This window comes from Aspergillus uvarum (assembly GCF_003184745.1).
Source record: "Aspergillus uvarum CBS 121591 unplaced genomic scaffold BO82scaffold_1, whole genome shotgun sequence".
Lineage (NCBI taxonomy): Eukaryota > Fungi > Ascomycota > Eurotiomycetes > Eurotiales > Aspergillaceae > Aspergillus > Aspergillus uvarum.
In genome coordinates this window covers 743,823-764,652 of record NW_020291298.1, presented here as the reverse complement: position 1 = coordinate 764,652, position 20,830 = coordinate 743,823, and the positions used below count along the sequence as shown (strand labels likewise).

General features: G+C 54.4%; 6 protein-coding genes across 6 annotated transcripts; 2 read left to right on the top strand and 4 right to left on the bottom strand.

Annotated features, from left to right (window-relative positions):
* Window positions 1-306: 306 nt before the first annotated feature.
* On the bottom strand, window positions 307-8,463 carry BO82DRAFT_370476 (uncharacterized protein; the record flags this gene model as incomplete). Its single annotated transcript, XM_025637213.1, has 5 exons — window positions 307-391; window positions 456-1,987; window positions 2,039-2,910; window positions 6,855-8,186; window positions 8,268-8,463. 5 exons carry the CDS (start codon window positions 8,461-8,463, stop codon window positions 307-309), a joined length of 4,017 nt encoding a protein of 1,338 aa, XP_025497442.1.
* Window positions 8,464-9,001: 538 nt separating this feature from the next.
* BO82DRAFT_349756 (H(+)-transporting V1 sector ATPase subunit H) lies at window positions 9,002-10,867 on the bottom strand. The gene is made up of 3 exons (XM_025633958.1): window positions 10,433-10,867; window positions 9,857-10,376; window positions 9,002-9,799 (listed from the first exon to the last, which is right to left on the bottom strand). The coding sequence occupies exons 1-3, from the start codon at window positions 10,734-10,736 to the stop codon at window positions 9,187-9,189; spliced, it is 1,437 nt and encodes a 478-aa protein (XP_025497441.1). The 5' UTR covers window positions 10,737-10,867; the 3' UTR covers window positions 9,002-9,186.
* Window positions 10,868-11,333: 466 nt separating this feature from the next.
* Window positions 11,334-14,243, top strand: BO82DRAFT_324700 (M protein repeat protein; the record flags this gene model as incomplete). The annotated part of the gene is made up of 3 exons (XM_025632835.1): window positions 11,334-11,529; window positions 11,561-13,044; window positions 13,106-14,243. The coding sequence occupies 3 exons, from the start codon at window positions 11,334-11,336 to the stop codon at window positions 14,048-14,050; spliced, it is 2,625 nt and encodes an 874-aa protein (XP_025497440.1). The 3' UTR covers window positions 14,051-14,243.
* BO82DRAFT_349754 (ankyrin repeat domain-containing protein) lies at window positions 14,201-15,352 on the bottom strand. The gene is made up of 6 exons (XM_025633957.1): window positions 15,258-15,352; window positions 15,175-15,200; window positions 14,986-15,114; window positions 14,806-14,928; window positions 14,400-14,729; window positions 14,201-14,347 (listed from the first exon to the last, which is right to left on the bottom strand). The coding sequence occupies exons 1-6, from the start codon at window positions 15,313-15,315 to the stop codon at window positions 14,297-14,299; spliced, it is 717 nt and encodes a 238-aa protein (XP_025497439.1). The 5' UTR covers window positions 15,316-15,352; the 3' UTR covers window positions 14,201-14,296.
* Window positions 15,353-15,502: 150 nt separating this feature from the next.
* Window positions 15,503-17,517, top strand: BO82DRAFT_349753 (WD40 repeat domain-containing protein). The gene has a single exon (XM_025633956.1). The coding sequence runs from the start codon at window positions 15,710-15,712 to the stop codon at window positions 17,081-17,083; it is 1,374 nt and encodes a 457-aa protein (XP_025497438.1). The 5' UTR covers window positions 15,503-15,709; the 3' UTR covers window positions 17,084-17,517.
* Window positions 17,518-17,552: 35 nt separating this feature from the next.
* BO82DRAFT_388249 (origin recognition complex subunit 1) lies at window positions 17,553-20,187 on the bottom strand. Its single transcript, XM_025638371.1, has 3 exons — window positions 19,361-20,187; window positions 19,183-19,307; window positions 17,553-19,122 (listed from the first exon to the last, which is right to left on the bottom strand). The coding sequence occupies exons 1-3, from the start codon at window positions 20,156-20,158 to the stop codon at window positions 17,625-17,627; spliced, it is 2,421 nt and encodes an 806-aa protein (XP_025497437.1). The 5' UTR covers window positions 20,159-20,187; the 3' UTR covers window positions 17,553-17,624.
* Between the last annotated feature and the right edge of the window lie 643 nt (window positions 20,188-20,830).

The following is a 20,830-nucleotide window of genomic DNA, read 5'->3' as shown; positions in this document are numbered from 1 at the left end:
ACTATCACCAACTCACATAGCTTGTTAAGATCCAAGCATTCCACGCCGCCTTATCAATTCTGCCGGTTAATTCCGTTTGCGAAGGCGGTGATGGTATCGCGGTATATAGCCCTCGTGGAAGGGCATTTTGGCCCAGTCATCATCCCTTGAAAGATCACAGAGAAACTGAAAATGCGATATTAGTCTATGATATTATACATCTAGATCACTGATGATGGTCATTTATATACATGCGCCTCTGGCGAGGATCTTCCAACCATGTACAAGCGGGGCAGATGCACAGCATCCGCATCCACTATTTACTTCTTAAGAAACAATCAGGGTCTTTAATGCCTCGCGTTCAGCCAGAATCTCGGCCTGGAGCTTTCTGGTTTGGCGTAGGGCCTCATCCCTGGGAAGGGTTAGTTGAAAGGTCGTTTATCACGGTCGGAAATAAGAGAAAGGGTAAAACTCACCGATCGGACTGCAGTTCGGCGACTTCAATCTGCGCACGGTTCATCCGACTGACCACCTCTTCCATCTCCGAGTCGGCGTCCCGGAGCAACTTCTCCAATTCCTTGACCCGCTTCGCAAGCGTCTCGAACTGAACCGCCTCGTTCAGTGCCATTCCGTCCCCACTGGTCGTCTTGTCCAACCGCGGTGAACGCGCGCCGAATGGGGTGTTCGGCGGCTTCGGAGACAGAGCCATTGGGCTGCGCGCACCATTCTTGACACGCGTCAATTGAAGACTGTGACTCTCCTGCAGATTGCGGACTTCTTCCTCATGACGCGCCATTTCGTCCTCGGAGAACTGCTGTGCCATGAGAAGGATATCCTCCATCTCCTTGAGCCGCCTCTGCATCTCATTAATGCGCGTAGCCGACAGCTGCTGCTCTTTCTCGCCCTTACCAATCGCCTCGGCTAAGCGGGCACGCAGAGCAATGTTGTTTGCAAGTTGTTGCTTCACATGTTCCGCTAAGCTGTCGGTCCGAGTGACCGATTCCGCCAGCATGGGAGACTGCGCGACATTGGCTTCAGCCTGATCCCTGTCAGCCTGCAGCTGCTTGTAGGCAGTCTCCAGGGAGGAAGAAGTGACCAAGACTTCAGCAAACCCGTCCCGGTCGGTATCATAGTCTTCCGGAACCGTGATGTCATGCTCCTGCAGCAGGACTCGCAAAGAAGTGGTCTCCTGCTCGGCGCGGTCCAGATCCATCTTCAGACCTGCGAGTCCCTTTTCACACTGCCATTTCTGCTCCATGGCTTCTTCTGCACGGTGGCGGAGCAAGTTGACCTCCTCTCGGAGGTTCCGTACCTCGCGTTCGTAGCCGATCTTGCGCGGAGACTCCGCCATCTGCGCACGAGCCAGCTCGAGCTCCATCATCTTTAGCTGTTTCTCGTACTCGCGAGAATCGTAAGCCTGGCGCTCGAGCAAGCGCCGAAGAGCTTCGTGAAGGGCATCCCGTTGGGCCTCAACGTCTTCAATCCTGTCGGCCAGATTCTCTCGCGGCTCGCTCCGTTCCTTGACATTAATAGAGTTCGATCGAGACAAAGAGTTGGACCGGGATAGGCCAGTGGGGGCGCTTGGCTTTGAGCGCACCCGTGCCAATGAGTTCGAACGAGAGAGACCAAGTCCCGTACCTCGTGCCGGAGACATGGTATCTTCCTCAGCGATGGAAGCAAACCGGCTCCCTTGCAGTTGTGCTAGGGAGGCGTTCTCTATCTTCAGTGCCTCAATCTCGCCCATCAACCGCGCCACCTCGGAAGGATCCGGCAATTGCTGGTGAGAGTTGCTAGCACTGCTTTGTAACTGAGGTATTACGTTCTCCTTCAGATGGTCCCGCTCATTTCGGAGCTGCTCGAGCTCGACACGCATGGCAGTGAGTAGATCTTCGAAGTTGTCTTTGATCTGGCGCTCTTCAGCCAATTTCCGACGAGTAGCTTCCAAAGCTGTCTCCAGCTCTTTGGTACGGGAGGACATATCAGAGAGATCGACTCTCTCCCGTCGCAGCTTGAACGATGCGTTAGCGCTAGCGGAAGCAGAGGCCTGAAGCATTCATACCTGGTGCACTTGCGATTCCAAAATCTGAACGTGGGCCTCGGAGGCCGCACGTCGACCGCGCTCTTCCTGCAGTTTCTGAGATAGCTCTACCTTTATCTGGGCCCGTTCCTGCTCTGCAGTACGCTTGTATTTCTCAATATCCTCCACTCGACCACCAGACTCGTATGCATAACGGATAGAGCTACTGCCGGAGTCGGAGAAGTAATCGCTGGTCCGGCGGTTAGGGGTGTCGAAAACCGAGTCCGACTGCAGTCGCTCGACCAGGTCCTCTAACTCCATCTCCCGGCGGATCGAACCCGCAAGCTCTGAGCTGATCTCCCGCAACTCATTCTCGAGCTCCGCCACCAGGGCTGGGGCTCCAGACTTCTCCAGAATACTGGCGCTGCTGAGCGACGAATTGCGATGCGGGAGAGACGTATGCGGGCGAGTAGGGTCGAACGGGACCGTTGTGGATGGTGTTCTGGAGAAGGACGCGCTGGGCAGTGAGGGCGGCATGGGTGACGGTATTGGGGATCGGCCGGACTCGGAGATTTCTGTGCTCGAAGATTCGGCGCCAGGTGAGGAATTGCCTGCCCGCCACCCAAAGAAAGAGCTGATCTTGTTGCCGGGTGTCTTGGGTTGTTTGCTATCCCCTATAGTTGACGAGGTGCCGGTGCGGCGGGGAGGGTCGATCTGTAGCGGGGCTGGGCCGTTCGTTGGCAGGTGCAGAGCCATGGTGGTAGCGCGCTTCGGGTTTATAGCCGGGGATATACGTTTGTGGACGAAGGATTCACTGACAAGCCGGTTATGTATCCGAGTCGCATTCGTGAATCGCGTGGAGTACGCAATATCGTAAACGGGGGTCTCGTCGTCGCTGTCGTTGACCGGGCTCCCTATGGACGAAGTCGTGTCTATGCGGAGATGGGACGAGGACGGACTACCACGCGGGAATCTGGAGCAGACAAAGAAGAGCACGGGGTTAGTCCTGGAACGTGCGCGGGGAGAGTTGGACATAAGAACCCTTCCCGAAAGCTGCGAAAGGCGCGCAAGGCGGAGCGAGTGTACCAGCCAAGGGGCAAGAGTCCTTAAGGGAGAGCTTCACAGGGAGAAGGGATGCGACGGACTACCATACCTATCCAGGTCCCTAGGAGGAGAGACGGGGTGGTGTAGTTGCTGTGGTGGTTCGTGAGTATATTCAGGATATGATTCAGGCGTGTGTTGATATATATCGTCTTCGTCCTCGTCTTCGTCGTCCTGGCGGTCATATACGTAATCCAGAAACGACGGCGATGAAACCGGAGACAAGGCCAGCGTCTGGCCGACAGCCAGAGGGGAGGCCGGGTGAGAATCCGGATGCGCAGGCGAGTTGCCCCGGGGAGACGCAAGTAGGGACGAAGAGGAGGAGAAAGGCCTAGCTGCGTGCGAGGGGTTCACAGCATCCTGGGGAAGCGGCTTCCTGCGCACGGTGAAGGGAGAGGAGAGGGAAGGAGTTTGGGTATGAGATGCAGATGCTAAGGTGGGAGAGGAGGGGGGGAGGGGGATAGGGACAATAGACGAAGGAGGAAAGTCGGGAGGAAGGTAGGCGGAAGAGGAGGTGGAGGTAGTGGACATGGGCGAGTTAGGGAGACTTGGCCCCGGACCGGGGTTGGGGTCAAGACTCCCTGGGTGATAGGAGATAGTAGTAGTAGAGATATTATTGGCGTCCTGATGCGTGGTAGTGGTGGTAAGAGGCGGCGGCGGCGGCGGCGGCGGAGGAGAAGGAGGAGGTGAAGCGGCAGTAGCGGCGGTGATTGTAGTCGCATCGGGATGGTCATGGTCATCATGGCTCTGGTTATGGTTCGATTGGGGAGGACTCGAGGGGAGGAAACCGCCCGAGGCAGGAGGCGGAGAAGTCCAGCCGGGGGCCATTGCACTCTAATTGGATGAGTAGAAGACAAGTGACACGAACAGGAACAAAGCAGATCAAAGACAATCAGCTGAGGATCGACGCAGGCCTCATGGCTGACGGGAAAGTTTGGGTTTGGGCTCAGGAATGGAAAGGCTGCTGCGTGTGAGACCAGGACCAGGACTAGGACTGAGACTGAGACTGAGACTTTGGAGTTGGAAAGAATAGGAGGGGATCCATTGATTGGAAAGAAATTGGGGGGAGAAAAGACGGAAAATCTGGAGGAAAGCTTGAAAAGGGAAAATGCAATAATTAATTCGAGTTAATCCGAAAATCAACTAAAATCAACTAAAAAGAGAGAAACGTAAAGGAAAAGGGGATGAGATTGGCAGAGAGAGAGGAAAGGCCAGAAGCGCGCGGGAAAAAGGAGAGCCAGCGAGATGCAGAAAGAGGCAAAGCTGGGATCCACTTGGCCGTGGGATCTATACAATGATTGTTGGTTGATTGACACAGACTGGATACTGACTGGAGAACAATAGTTTCCATTGAGAAGCTCAGAGCACTCTAGTTTATGCTGATGAGATCATTTCTCTTCACTTCTCACTTGTCTCTTGTACAATCCTACCACCATTACACCCATCATCATCATCCCCATCCCCTTCCCCTCAACCACCTTGTACAGAGTATATTGTCTTGCACCAAATATGTGCCAGTCTTGAAGATAGCCGGAGGCCCAGCCGGGTGGCCGATCGGCCCCACCAGCTCTCGGGCGGCAAGTCAGGGGTTATCCGGCTGTCTGTCCCGTCTTGCTTGCTGCTTCATTCCTAGTAACGTAACGTTAATTCATTTCCACCTGCCACCACTTTGGTAGTCGGACAATTAGTACCACCAAAAGGTCCCAACCTTGTTCCAGAGAAAACGCATATCTATAAAAAGCACATTCATGCCAACCGTTATGCACACCATTGTATCACCATTGTCAAGAACCAAAAAAACCAAACAAGCCAAGCAGTTGGCCTGAGTCAGCTTAGCAGGGCGGGAAAAAAAAAAGGAGAGAACAGACCAGCCCCCCCTCCCCCCCCCTTCTCCCCTAAAGCAACTAACGCCGACTAGTGGTCCGTTACCAACAGTCGCCTGCACTCGGACCAAGGATTCACAACCGTCCCAGAAGTCTGATCATGACTATCCTTGCTGAATCTGTGCACTCGCTTGTCGATGGGCCAAGTAAAGTTGCTGCATGTCTTTTTGGGAACTTTTGAATGATCGGCCCTGGGGACAGTGGACAGGACTCTAGGTACCCATCTCGGCTCGGGAGTTGATATCCATGCAGGGTTCCACTTACGGTGGAATAGAGGATGTATACGCAACTTGGTACGGAGAAAGTAGCTCAACTAGCTCGCCTCCAGCGCTATACTCTGTAGCTATCGACAATCTATTCATTTATTCATACGTAAGACACAAATAACAAAACGGAAACGCCATGACCCCTGCCCCTACCACAACCGCATATAGTAGTAGCTCGAAGTTACCAACAAGACCATAGAAACTACTATAGTGACTAGTAAGCGCCCCCAAAGGATGAGCCATGGACCCAAACCCTGCCTGCCCTTCACATACAGCCCCAAGTCAAACGGCGGCTAACAAGTTTCGTATTGAAGTTGGCAAGACAATTCCTCCCCACTAATAAACATCAACAAACAACAGCCCACTTACTACGGGGTACTCAGTATTAAGTCCATCTATAGACACTTACCGTACACTTGAAACCACCACCTACCAACCAACCTCTACCTCCGCCAATCCCCAATCCCCATCCCAGCCAACCCAACCCAACCCAGCAAACTATTCTTAGCCACCAACGTTCCATCAAATCAACTAGACTATCGCCTGTGGCTGCAGGACATTCATGTATGCACGTAACCTAACGCACGCACGCGCGCGGTTCCCCAATCCTGAGACGGGGGCTGGCATTAGCATTGGCACCCCTGCGGCAAGGGAGTCTAGTTGGTATTAGTTAGCCGCCGGAGGAGACCTCTACTTACGGAGTACCAAGGAAGCTACTACAGTCACCGCTTAGGCATGATGCAGATAGGGTCCTGGGATGACTGTGTCCGGTTCTAACGTGGGCGGCTAGGGGGTAATATTTGTTAGAGGCTATAGTAGCCTACTGTATTCCGTGCCGCACCGCAGAACAGGGAACAAGGTTGCTAAGTATAGAACCAGAATCAAGTACGTAGCGTAGCTATCATGGGTAAGTATGAAACACAATTTGAACTACGTACTAATTGTTTGTATGTGTCTGTGCTTTGGGGGGGGGGGGGGGGGGAGATAAAGGTTTGGACCTCGAAAGAAAGGGCATAAGCACCACGGACAGGATGGGAGAGTATGCAGGTACGAGCTCCGGACCTCTATAGGTTAACACTACCAAGAAGAAAGGATTCTTGTCTTGCTGTTCCTAGGGTCATATGTTCGCAGAAGAAGGGAGTAGGGCTAGGGAGGAAAAGCCGGTGACACAAAGAAATATGCGGTGCCCTTGACTCTCTTCCCCCCCTGAAATGCCTGGCTGGCTTCCTATCTCAGGTCTAGATCCGGGATCCCTTTATTCAACGGTAAACTTGGGTTTCCCTTTCTCATCCCCGTCTTTGTGTGTAAAACCATCAGACCTCGCTATACACTAAGTAAATGCATAATGTGACACCAGAACAGAAGCAGAAGGAAATAACGCCATCAACTCGTCGCTAAAATAGCACAAGCAGGATACCCCAATGCCTTCCAGGAGACATTGTCAATCCTTAATATATACATCAATCATACCACATAAAAGCTCGCGGTGGAGCCGATCTCCACGCGAATGAATTCCCGCTGCCTCATCTAATATGGGATGAAGTCAATCCTCATACGATCTACTCTTTAGGTCAGCGAACAACTTCTTCTAAGGGGGAGAAAACATACCCAAGAACTGAGACCACCCCTCATTCTCATCCAGCTGGTTACCCCAATATTGCTCCAACAATCTCAACGACTGCAAAACATTTGGCACCCGGATAGTATCATGCAGTGATGCTAGTAGCTGGCGGACCTGTTGGCGATCCGCCCCGCGCGCCTCGCATCCCGCAATGAACAACGGTGTTGTGAGCAGCACCCATGGACTCAGACCCGGGGACGGCCCGATCTGTGCCGTACATTCCAGGATCCGCTTGACTGAGTCCTGCACCACCGGTGCCGATGCGGGCGTCTTGTACAAGCGGCGGTGGATCTGAATGAGCGCACTGCGCTGGAAGGCCTCATTGCAGAGCATCAGCTGCCGGATACAGTCCGGCGACAGTCCCTCCGTGACACCCGGGTAGAAGGTCGGTTGAGTTCCAACTTCTTCGGCGGCCATTAGCCGACGGAGGGCGCCTTCAAGCGCAGCTGCTTCGTGAGCGACGTCGATGTCGACAATGGTATCTCCTAATGCGGCTTCCTGCCGTGGTTCTTGTTGCTGCTGTAAGATGTGTTGATGCTCCCGCCAGGATACCGCGCCAATCGCCCGGAAGATCGCGGCCAGGTTGACAGTGAAGCCCCAGTAGTCATCCAGATAATCAGGGGTTACGGAATCGGTTGTGTTGTCCGCGAGGGTTGCTTCCACCCCAATTGGCGGCCCGTTTCCAGTCAACGCTGTCAGCGAGACAATCGAGCGGTGCCAGCGGTCTAGATACCGACGGAAGCCCTCGGGCGATCCCGGTGACAGGATCCCGCGCTGATTCGAAGAATCCATGAGAGCTTTCGCTCCCGCGATGTGTGCGCGCCACGAATTTGGATGAATGGCGCCCGAATGGATTTCAGCTAAGCAGAGAGTGCGCGCTGTAGCGAGCAGGGCATCGGACCCTCTGCTGGCAGGGTTCTCCAGTTCCTTGCGAAAATGTTCCAGGCTGAGTGCCATGAAGCGCGCGATTTCCGGAGCCGACTTGACATTTTCAGACTGGTTGTGGAGGGCTTGTAGGTGGATGGCAGAGAGGGCCATGGTTGCGTATAGGAGGGACGGGGTCTGTAGGGCCATGGGGACCAGCATCTTGCAAATGTCCTGTTGCATGCCGGAATGACAGGCAGTGATCTGCGAGGCATCACTGAGAAAGTGGTGAAGAAGGGACTTTTGATCCGTCGAGAGGGAGGCGAACGGATCAATGTAGTAGTTTAGACTAGTTGCAGCGGTCGTCGTAGATGGGGTACCAGCGATTATCGAGCCGGGAGATAGTGCCGTAGAGGATGAGTTTGTGGTATAGATAAATTCGCCGGGGGAATACTCTGATTAGATACAGGCGCGTTGTTAGCGACCGACACACTAGAGTAAAGCAAAGTAGAGTACTCCGTAGAAATCGTACGGACCCAGTTTATGCATGCCTCCATTACCCACGCAGGCCCCGAATCGTGAGCGCGAGAAAGCCCGCCCACCCCACTGCAGCTGCATTGCATATCGACAAGGCGTGTTCGCTTGCTGGCATCGGCCACAGCTTGGTCGCTGCTCGTCACACTTCTGCCGACGGCCTTTACATCGCTTGCACCCAGTGAAGGAGCGCGACATGTGTGTTGGTGGTTTTATTTGTTTATCGGCTGCTTTCGGGAGGATAAAGCGGGTTCGTTCCTGGGAATCCTGGTATGGTAGACCTCGGCGGGGATCTTTCTTTTTTTTCTCCGCAGATGACTGTTCGGCTACCCCAAGGGGGAAGAGGGGAGAGTAGGGTCCAGAATCAGATCGACCGGATTCCACAGTCCACAGCGGATGAGGGGCAGTGGGGGTGAGACAAGACAACGAGAACAGATGCAGGAATAATCGAGTGGGAGCATCAAAGACAAATTCGGAGAAGCTAAAGTTGCCGTGCGAGCACGAGGGCAGTCGCCCACTCTTCCACTCGCCCCCTCCACGGCCTGCCGGTGGCGGCGATAAGCAGCAATTCCCGACAATTTGTTGACGGATGATCGATAAGGAGCGGTGGGCGGCGGGCGGTGGGCGGCTTCCTCCGCTCCAATCCCCGAATCTGCGGGTGATGCAACGAAAGTATGGAGAACAGGTTCGAGAGTCTAGGCAGAGTGGGCAGTATCCACCATGAAACATCAGGTAGGAGCGCACGTTAAATTCAACTTCAAGCAGACAAATTACGCTGAAAAGTACAGTGCAACATTTACAAATATTTCATACAAATGCAGCCCCAGCATGGCTCGTCTAGACCCCAAATACATACAGACGATAGCGACGTGACAAACAAGACCAAGGATAGCGCGAAGTTGGAACGGGCTTCGTCCCAAATTAGTCGTCAAAAGTATAACGAAGCCACTCTCCAACAGCTCGCAAGCTCTCCCACCTGACAGCTTCGTCCTTGTCTGCCATCAATTCCATCACCCGCGTCTTCAAGCCCAATTTCTCCAACTGTGCCCGCCGTTCAGGAAGCTCTTTGACCAGATGTCCCACATCATTGCATCCAATCGCCAGCACCTGCTTATCGTTGTCCCAGTTCTTGGAAAGAATCTCTGCGAGTTTCTTGGGCAATGCGCCATTGTTGTCGTCCAAGATGCGCCGTGCGTTATCCTTCCAGAACGCGGGGTTCCGGTGCGGAGGCGACCACCGCAGGTGGCCTGACTGCAGTTCAGCGGCGTACTGGTCAAACGTCGTCTGCGTCTTGGTGTATTCATCCAGAAGCTCCTTCAAAGCCTGAAGGTCCTCCAGCAAGTCTTCATCGGTCAAGTGGCGACCCGAGAGGTTCGTCAGCAGGGCGGGCAGGCGAACAAAGACGGCCACTGGAAGAAGAGTCGTGCGGTTACTGGATAGGAGATTATTGAGCGTGGCGAGGAGTAGCCGGGTCGTCTTTTCTTTCGGAGACAGGCGGAGGAGATTTGTGTAGAGCTGAACGAATTCGTAGTCACTAGAAGGCGTACATATTAGCTTCACCGCTCGCACGGACTACGCGCACATCACGTACTTTTGCAGATCTTCTCCGACCAAACTACCCTCAAAACTTAGCTGCCATAGCACCAACAATACTCTATAGAGGAGCTGGAGTCCGATGCCACCTGCAAGACCAGGCTCGATCCCGCGCGCACTGCCCGCCAGGGTGCTTGAGCTGCTGTCTTTAGCGCCCGTCGCGGCTCGCAGAATATCGACGAGAGGATCGACAGTCTGTTTCTGTTGCTGCCAAAAAAGTTCCCGCGCTCTGGCAGTGCGAAGAAGTGCGGACAACTCCTGGACCCCGATATCCTGCAGCCCGCTGTCTTGGTTCTGGGTCAGAGTGGAGAGATAGGTATACAACTGCGGAAGCGCCTCATCATCCCGCGGCGCTGGCTTCGAAGAGGAGAACAGGCTGACCGATACCAGGTTTGTCAAAAAGGTGGAAGTGAGGAGAGGAATCGGGTCTTCAGCGTTGGTCGAATGACGCAAGAGGGGAAGGAATGACTTGTAAGGATTGGGGTGGGCAACCAGAGCCGTTGCGAGGGAGGGAACATCTGATAACCATTAACAACCATGTTTCACGATAGCTGGAGGCCAGATAGAGACCCACCGTTGATCAAATCCGCGGCCAGCACGAGGATGCATTGCACGATGTCGGTTCGTCTGGCGGCGGAGTCCAGCACACTCTTGCTCTCGGGCCCGCCTGCCAGCAGACTAACATACCCAGCTAGATCGCCCTCAACTGTTTGACGCCGTTGCTCCTTGCGAACCTTATCAACCGCCTTGATCTTCTTCAGGTGTTCATCGGTGATGTTGCCAGCTCGAACAGCTCCCTCCCAAGGGATAGGGCGAGCTCGGATGTTGTTCTGCAACGAGCTGAGATACGTAGGCGGCTCCAGGGGCAACGACGACATGATGGATCCTGGGAACAGAGGGGCAGGAATCCGGCTGGAAAGAAAATAGCAACAATCGGAAGGGAGTAAAAAAGCGAGGCAAGAGGAGTGGGGGGGGAGGGACAATGAAGGAGGGGGTGGGAGAAGGAAAGATGGAGAGGTGAGTGGAGGAGGACAGACTGCGGTGGTTCGGGCCCGTCCGAATGATGATGTGGGATTGATTGATTAAACGCTCATCCATTCCATCGATCGCCAAGCCCGGCCGGTTGCGCTGCAACTTCTCCGTCCACGCAAGCTGCACCATCCCAGGCTGCCATCTGGCTTCCCGCCCAGGGACAGCATTTTCTTGTCGGCTCTCTTGCATCGCCACGTTCTTTCTGCTCTAATTGACTCTTCGACGTGCCGTTCGTCCTGGAAGTCCCACGTTCATTTCCTTTCAGCCTTGCCTTCCCCACTCGGCGGCAACAACCAACAAGCATATCGCACCGACCTCTTGAACCCGCGACTGTCCCTGACATACGATTGTATCGCTGCTGAACTTATCACTAGGCGATTGCGCCATTCGCACATGGAATAAACCCACGGCGGAAATTGCAACAAAGCACTTAGGTCGTCACCATGGCGCAGAATACACAAGGCAACAAGCCCAAGTGGAAGGTCGGGTCTTTTTTACAACAGGCTGTCGCGGGTGTGGAATCGAGACTCGACCAGATATTAGCGGAGGAGGAGGATCAGAAACAAGTACAAGCGAAGAATATTGCTACAAAACCGAAGCCGGCGGAGCAAACCGGAAGTATGGTCCATTCTGTCCTTTGTAGATCCATCGGATTGCTAATTGCGACCAGACCTTTCCCGCAGCTCATCCAATGCTCGAAAGAATGACCGGCTTCAAGAGCGCCTAGCTCGAGCAATGGTGAAGAACTCGCCGGGTCCTCTCGCCACGCAAAGCTCCAGTCGGAACTCATCACCCGTTACTAGTCCGGTCCCCAGCAACGGCGCCCGATCTAGCATGGACATCGATTCCAGCCTCGGATCACCAGCTGTGGATCCAGGGAGGCACTCGCGAAGCTCGAGTCGGGTTGAGGATGCCTCGGTTGCAGCGGAGTCGCGTGACAGCTACGATTCGGGCCTCCCACGAGGGTCAAACGACATTAGCAGGCTATCAACTGAAAGCGCATTGCCTCCGCATGCGCTTACGGAGAATGGTGATCATGTCGCCCAGGACCCTACCCTTGAGGAGGCACAACCGTCTGCAGACGAATCGAGACTCTCTGCGCCTACAACATCGCTTTCTCCGACGGAGCCTGCTGAGGAGACTAGCAATGATTTATCGAACGGTCAGGGGAAAACTGTCGGCGATATGCAACCCGAGGACAAAATCGCTGAATCTCAACGGCAAGAAGAGGTATACGGCTACATCGAGCGGATCGATGCACTGCAGTCGAAGCTCAAATACCTTGCGAAAGAGGCTGCTGAATCCGCCAAGCAGGCCGCGACAGCAGCGGAACCTGGCAGCGTAGAAAGACAGCTAAGGGAAAAGGACGAAAAGATAGCCCTTCTTCTCGAAGAAGGTCAAAAGCTGTCCAAGACGGAAATGGATCATCGAACGGCTATCAAGAAGCTGAGGCAGCAGTTGATGGAGAATGCGAAAGCGCAAACTGAAGTTAAGAAAAAGACAGAAAAACTCGAGCGAGATCTTGCTAGCGCAGAAACTCGAGCCAAACGAGCAGAAGCCGCCGAGAAGAGAGCCAATGATTCTCTCTCGACACAGACCAAGACATCACAAGATCTCGAAGCGGTGACTGCAGAACGGAACGCTCTGAGTCAAACTGTACAGGAAATGAAGGGACAGCTTGCACGAGCCCTCGCTCGAGCGGAAGCAGTTGAAGCTAAGGCACAGTCCGAGGCACTTGAACAGGAAAAGCGCCGCGCCTCTCAGTTGGAGGAGGACCTTTCTAGCGTCAAAATAGAAAGAGATATCAGCGAAGGGAAGCTGAGGCGTGAAATAAGTGATCTGCAGACTACCATTGAGCAGGAGAAAGAGCGCGCTCGCATGCTTGAAGTAGAACTCAAGGGTGAGCAGTCGATGCTCGAAAGTAAGATGGAGTCCCTTCGCTTTCGAGCCGAAGAAGCTTCGACTGGAGTGGCTGGCGATACTCAGGTCAAATTGCTCCGTCAGATCGAGACCCTTCAGACTCAGTACGCCGTAGCTAGCGAGAATTGGCAGACATTAGAGGGTTCGTTGCTTGCTCGGTTGGCGAATGTTGAAAAGGAGCGGGATGAAGCCGCACGGCGCGAGAGCGAGATGCGACGGAAGATCCGTGAGATGGTAAGCATAATACATATAAAGACATTATTCGGTGACTGCTAGGCTAACTCTACATGCGCAGAATTTGAAAGCAAAACGAATCGAAGAAGAGCTCGAGACCGCGAAAGAGACTGAGCACGATCTTGAGAGTAAATTCGAGGAGGCAACTGAAGAGATCAAAAAGCTGGAACAGAAACTCAAAAAAGCCACTGAGGATCTGGGCTTAGCTCATAAAGATTTTGCGGAGCAGCAGAAAGTGATCGATGCCACATGGACACAGAAGCTCGAGGATGAGCGTGCGAAATTGCGTGAGCAGATGTCTCCGTCGCCGGTCTTCTTGCAACAGCCCCGAACGCAGTCTCCAGTGGCGTACAGTCGCCGGCCTAGTGCTCTAGAACCCATCGGAACGTTGTCCGATTATCGACCAAGCAGTCGACGTCCATCGACGTTGCCAACGTCGCCCGACATGGGCAATCTCTCACGCCAGAACTCATTTCCCTTGTCCACTCAGTCCATTCTCTCGCCCTCAACTGCAACCAGCTCGATACATCTCCCCATTCCGGAGACGCCCTCAATCAATTATGAGCATGATGAGCTCTTCAGTCGCTCTGCCACCCCCTCCGCATATGGCGGAGCACCCACGCAGCACTCGCGCGGCATTAACGATATCATCTCAGAGTCCACAGTTGGCGCAGGACCCTCAGTGCAGTTGGTCGAGCGCATGAGTGCCACCGTCCGCCGGCTCGAGAGCGAACGCGCCGCATCGAAGGACGAGCTTTCTCGGATTACCGCGCAGCGTGACGAAGCCCGACAACAGGTCGTGGATCTAATGCGCGAAGTTGAGACGAAGCAAACTTCTGATACACGCGTGCACGAGCTTGAACAGCGGTTTGATGAACTTGACCAGCGGTACCAGACCACCTTAGAAATGCTGGGAGAAAAGAGCGAGCAGGTGGAGGAGTTAGAGGCAGATATCGCCGATCTCAAGAAGATTTACCGCGAGTTGGTCGACAGTACGATGAAATGAGGCTATTGTCTCTATGCACGCCGCCCTTTTTTACTACTGAGATCTTTCCCTTTGTACATAGAGAGTCTTTGCTCCGGGCTAGATCGCTCTAGACGATGTTATGTGATGCATGTCCGCTTGTTAAAAAGAATTATTGAAACAGTCTTGGGTCTGGAAAAGACTCCGGGTATCCAGTCTAATTATTTATTGAGAATCTGTTTTGTCTCCGACAATTTTTTGATCCCACCGAATCTTTATGCTGCGAGCCTATAAATCGATTCCCTCTCTCTCCGCCGTTTGTAGGATGTAGCTTCGGACCTACTCAGTGATTAGCATCAAAACAACCTGCCTAGAAAAATTTAAGTCCTACCTTGCTATCTGGTGCCATATCGATAGCTAGCATTCCGCTAGAATCTCTCTTGTCTGCCTCCGCACCGGCCTTGAGTAGCGTGATCGCCGCATCGCCATGTCCCTCAGAGATCGCATGGTGCAACGCCGTCAGCCCATCAATATCGGTCGCATTGACCGGACTCTTGCCATCTTCGAGTAAAATTTTGATGATAGGCGTAGAACCGACAGCCGCAGCCCGATGAAGCGCGAGCTGGCCACGTCTATCCTTGACCCGAGCGCTGCATTTGTTGGCGATCAGCGTGCGGACAGTGGAAAGATTGGCTTTAGAGGTCGCAAAGTGGAGGGCGTTCTTCAACGAGCGTTGTTAACCACAGTTCGGTGCCATTTCTGATGGCAGTAAGGAATCTAGCTCGCTGGATACGCACCTGTCCGGATGAGCTCTTAACGCTGACATCTGCGCCTTTCTTCAGCAGGAGACCAATGATCGGATCTCCTTCAGCATTTTTCAAGCTAGCTGCAATCATCAAGGGGGTCCAGCCGGATCCATCCTGGAAGGGTACTTAAGCAGGCTTGAACTATCATGCGTTCTTTCTTGGATGCCATACCTCGACGTCGGGGTCAAAGTGCTTGTTCGAGATGAGAAGCTCCACGATAGACAAATGATTGTAGGCTACAGCCCAGTGGATGGGAAGACGCTCGTCGTCATCTTTGGTAGCAGCGAGCTTGGGATTCGCCTGCATATGCTGTCAGTTGACATATTTCCACTCGTCATTCCGTGCGGGGACAGCTCTTACGCTTAAGAGAGATTCGGCCGTAGAGACTATGGAGGTTAGTTATAGATCAAGGTTTGAAGGTCGGATAGAATGAAAAGACCTGCCTTTTCCCTCTCGAGCAGCCTCATGAAGAGGATACTTAGCTTCAATGCTAGCGTTCATGATTAATGCAGGTGGTTTATTGCTTGTTTCTTGTTTGCGGCGGGGTTGATTGATGATCTGATGGTTGGCCTGAAGATGCGGAGAGCCGCGGCCTCGACACCTTGCATGCCTCAGGCATTAACATCCGCGGAAAACCAGAGCTTCGCTTCTTCAGTCCGCAGCTCTGCAACTTCACCTCATCTTCAAGCTATCGACCATTCTTTCATTCAACGCCTCCAATATTTCCACATATACTAATTACAACCACACTATTAGACCCCATCTTTCTGTGTGCACCTCTTCTACGGATACTCTTAAGTTTGAAAGCCACCGCATCCCTGTCCTGAGGGATCAGGACGCCCCCGACTAATCGCCCACGCCATCACCTCGAAACTGCTCCTCACCAACCTACACAATGGACGTCGTTCCCTCCACATCGCCCGATGAGGCCGTGCGCCTATCGGCAAAGCGTACCGCCGAACTCTTTGGTCCCGACTACCTGATGGTCACCCCCTCGGTCGCCAGCGGCTCCATTGGACTGTCCTATCGACGCAAAGCAGAATACGACGATGTCCGAGAATTGCCCCCCGCCCTCGCTGCGAAACAAGCCGCTGCAGCGGCGGCGGCCGCCAGCGGACGCGCCAAACGACCCAAGATCCAATCTCAGACCAAGGCCTCGGCCGCAGACGGCAGCGGCGCGTCGATGGCGCTGGTCAAGAAGGCCCCCGGGCCGGCAGCGGGCGGCGTCGGCGGTGAGAACGAACCCAAGAGCCTGATCCAGCGACCCTCGGCGACGCGACAACAGAGACCCGACTGGCATGCGCCGTGGAAGCTGATGCGGGTGATATCCGGCCACCTGGGCTGGGTGCGCAGCTTAGCGGTCGAGCCCAACAACGAATGGTTTGCCAGTGGTGCGGGTGACCGGACGATCAAGATCTGGAATTTGGCCACCGGCGCGCTGCGGCTCACCCTCACCGGCCACATCTCGACCGTGCGCGGCCTGGCCGTCTCCCCGCGGCATCCGTACCTCTTCTCCTGCGGCGAGGACAAGATGGTGAAGTGCTGGGACCTCGAGACCAACAAGGTCATCCGCCACTACCACGGTCACCTGAGCGGCGTGTACACGTTGGACCTGCACCCACGCCTGGACCTCCTCGTCACCGGCGGCCGCGACGGCGTGGCCCGCGTCTGGGACATGCGCACGCGCAGCAACGTCCACGTCCTGTCCGGCCACCGCGGCACCGTCGCCGATGTGAAGTGCCAGGAGGCCGACCCGCAGATCATCACAGGCTCCCTGGACTCGACCGTGCGGCTCTGGGATCTGGCGGCTGGCAAGTCGATGGGCGTGCTGACGCACCACAAGAAGGGCGTCCGCAACATCGTCACCCACCCGCGCGAGTTCACCTTCGCCAGCGCCAGCACTGGCTCCATCAAGCAGTGGAAGTGCCCCGAGGGCGAGTTCATGCAGAACTTCGAGGGCCACAACGCCATCATCAACACCCTCGCCGCCAACGAGGACAACGTCCTCTTCTCCGGCGGCGACAACGGCTCCATGTGCTTCTGGGACTGGAAGACCGGCTACCAGTACCAGACCATCGAGTCCACCGCCCAGCCCGGCTCCCTCGAGGCCGAGGCCGGCATCATGTCCTCCACCTTCGACCGCACCGGTCTGCGCCTCATCACCGGTGAAGCCGACAAGACCATCAAGATCTGGAAGCAGGACGACGAGGCCACCCCCGAGTCTCATCCGGTCACTTGGGCTCCTACCCTTGGTCGGCAGAGGTATTAGTGTCCTGCGTGCTGCTGCAGCCAGCTGACCACTCTTACCCCCTCAACCCCCCCTTTCTTCTTCCTTCCATTTACCTCTTCATAAACCTCCTATTTTTTTCTGGAAAATACCCCCCGCTTGCCGGCCTTGACAGCTTCCGTGGATGTACAAACCTGTTCACGGTAGTTCAATATGACAAAATCTTCTCATGCTTTTCTGCTATTGCTCCGGAGGTGGTCACGGATGTTCTTCTCTGTGTTTTGTTATTGTATGCACTATGGCGTCCAGCGTTGTGTGGTTTGGATTTCTCTTTCTTGCTGGTATACTATGGACTATTTAGATGTATCATAGAATGAATAAGCCGAGCTTCAATCTCGAGCTTTTACCATCTCATACCTCTATGACCAGCTTGTACACTTTACTCAACACATGACATTCATCTCTGCCCTACATACTCAACCAATTTATGCTTGTGCTCAAAACCATGGGTATCATTATTCCTATGCTAATATATTGTACAAATCCAGCCTCTATCACGTGCGCTCATCCCGATGGATAATGATCACTGCTCGATCCCCAACCCCAGCCCCTTGGCCTCTGCATCGTCACAGAACGCCGAGCGCACATCTTCCGCTGCGACCCGCAACCGCACCTTCCCGCTGCGGTCCCCCCGATGCGGAATAGCCGCGCTGCCGAGAGGGCCCTTCGCGCCCGCACTGTGCTCTAACGCCAGCACGCCCGAGTTCATGAGCTCCATGGCCGCGGATCCCAGCGCACGCACCCGCGCGCCGCTGCCGCCGACAAGCAAGAACTCCCGGATGCCGACGCCGGCCGCGCTGGCGACGGCGACGGCTGCATCGGCGATGCGCTTGGCTTCGTCGATGACGTCGCCGACGGTGGACTCGGAGATGCCGGTGCGGCGGACCCGGGCGAGGAGGGCGGCGAGGAAGAGCTTCGCGGCCAGGGGCAGACAGCGGAGGGATTGCTGGAGCGGGGTGGAGGTGGCTTCTTGGATGGCTTGTTTGATTGTGGCGATGGTGACGCGCCCGACGATGGGTTTGTTGGTGCCAGTGGTGGTGGGTTGGGGTCTCTTTTGCGGGGACGGGGGGAGGGTCTTCTTGTTGGATGCTCGATCTTTGCGAAAGGGCGTTTTGCTCGGGGTGGGGGGCATCGATTCGGTGTCGTCTTCGTCGATGGTTTCGAGGGGCTCTTTCCGAGCGGCCTCGTTGGCTTGTTGTTCGGCAATCTCCACGGCACGACGGCAGATGTCTAGAGCGCGACGGGCGTCACCGCTGACGGCGGCGACCTTGCGACTGGCGAATTGGATGGCATCTGCGTCCACGATGTTACCTGGTACGTTAGCCATTCGTGTACTTATGATCTCCATTAGATCGGTGTGTTTGTAGCCAGGGAAGGTGATACGGGTGAGGCCGAGACGGCTGGAAATCTTGTTGCTTAGGGTTCGCTCGGGGAGATCCATAGTATTGGCCACGGCGAGAACGATGAGTCGGGAGTGTCGTAGGGCGGGCCAGTTGAAGAAATTGTACATCACCGACTGGTTCTTGGTGACGAGCTGATCCAGTTCGTCCATCAAGACGACGCAGGACACTCGCCGTGGGGAAGGGTGCGAGAACTCCCGTTCAAGAAGATCTAAAGCGTGAGACGGAGATACACGATCACCTTTGAGGGCCTCCCAGAGCAGAGAGTAAGACTGATGAGGGTCAGTCACCTTCATGCCGTTGATCTCGACAAAGATGAAATCGTCCATCTCTTCCGCCAAGACGGCGGCGTTCAACTGAGCCACGACCTCCCGCACGGTTGCTGTCTTACCCGTTCCGGGTGTGCCAGAGATGTAGATACAAGTACCTGTTCCTTCCATGATGGCTGCGCTGAGATGGCTGTAGACTGCGTCAAACTCCGTTTTCCGGCAAGGGAGCGATTGCGGCACGGTAGACACATGGAGGAGAGTACGCGCCTGTCGATAAGGAGAGGCTAGTTGTGATGGTGAAAGGATGCGGGTACCAAGGGGAGTAAACTCGAGTGGTTTTTTGACAACGATCCTATGACGAAATGTGAGACTGTGGCAGGCTAAATTGGTGTGATATTGCGCATTCTCTTACCTCTTATGAGTCGGCGTGGTCAGGGATTTCTGACGCCTGGATTGAGGTGTGGCATTTGAAGCCACTTTTTGCCTTTTCCTGGGTGTACTCGGAGCGACATCCTCTTCAATTTTACCTTCGACATACTTCCAAGTTATTTAGCTTGTAGAGCTGTGACAAAGCAGTCTGTTAGACTCACATCATTATCAACCTGCTTGCGTTTCTTGGCTACCTTGAGCCCATTCTTGATCATATCAATAAGATCAAACAATCTATCCTCTCGATAAACCTCTTCCCAGACGAACTCTTCGGTATATCTTCCCTGAACCTGGTTCACTCCTCTGCGACACACAATGCACTTGTTAAAATCCGCCAGAGCTTCCTTTCCCTTCGGAGGAACACCGCCAGGATATTTGGCGTAAAACGCATCCTTCGACATGACCGTGGCTCTGCCGTTGATAGAGGTGAGGGGGTTGATATTGAAGTCCGCCGTCAAGTATTGTTCGTTGGGCAGGGCATCCGATCGTCTCTTGTTCTTCGTCGACATGAACTCGTCCGGAGAGGCAAACCACATGATATTGGCCGACTTGATTAATTCGTCATCATCATCCTCTTGTTCCAAAAACTCTGTGATGATTCCGATCCAATCCTTGCCGGGCTCTGGGGACTTGAGCAGCACCACCTGGCCCAGGGCGCATTCGAACGTGCCCATGCGAGCCCCGATTATCTTTTGCGAGCGTTTGGCATTCGGACGGACGGAGCGTCTGCGCATCAATTTCGGGGTATCTTGCGCAGAGTCGGCAGTCGGTTTGCTATCCTGATCATCAGTGTCCTCTGTGTCGTAGATCCACTCCCATGGGTGGTCTTCTTCCCCCAGCTCGTCATCAGAGTCGTCCCGGACAAGCCCCCCCTTGGTCATCCATAGCTGGGCACGTTTCCGTACACTCGGCTTGTACGACTGCAAGCCAGGTTCTTGGCTCGATGAGTCGGAGGCCATTGTTTGTGATAGTCGGATTCCCAGCCAAGGGAGAGACAATTGATTATGGTCGGTACTATGTTGACAAGGGAACCCGAAAAGATGCGCCGGCCGCGCGCCCGGCGCTTGTGCTGCTGTTCCCATTTTAGGATTAGCGCCCGCACTGCCGTTTCCGCGCCAATCAGATGGCGTGCGCTATACTTATGCTAAACGAGGCAGCAAGCGCTGTTACGGCCTGTCCGTAACACCCACCAAACTTGCAAATGGATTGTCTATGAAAAAAAATATCACCCCTGGAGATACATTGCGAGAGCCTTGGAGGTCCGTTGATACAGCTTCTGGAGACATTCCAAAGAAAGCGAGCCCCCAACTTCACTTTTCGTCGTTCCAGCGGTGAATGCAGGCTGCCGAGACAGCTACTGGGTGATTGGAAAACGGGCAGTTTTTCTTACCGATTAATTCTTTCATTGGCCAATTGCACTTACTAACGGAATTTCTGACTGTAGAAGCCGCTGAGTGCTGTTTGGTTTGTGGCTGTTGTGTCTCATCCTCTGTCCTTCCTCTTCGTTGCCCCCCCCCCCCCCCCAAAGTCACTCCGGGTGACTTCCCACTCTGTCCATGACATCTTCTCTTCTTCTGCCTAAACCTCTCCGTCAGCACGCGTCAGCTCCATCGCTCACTCACTTCATTAGA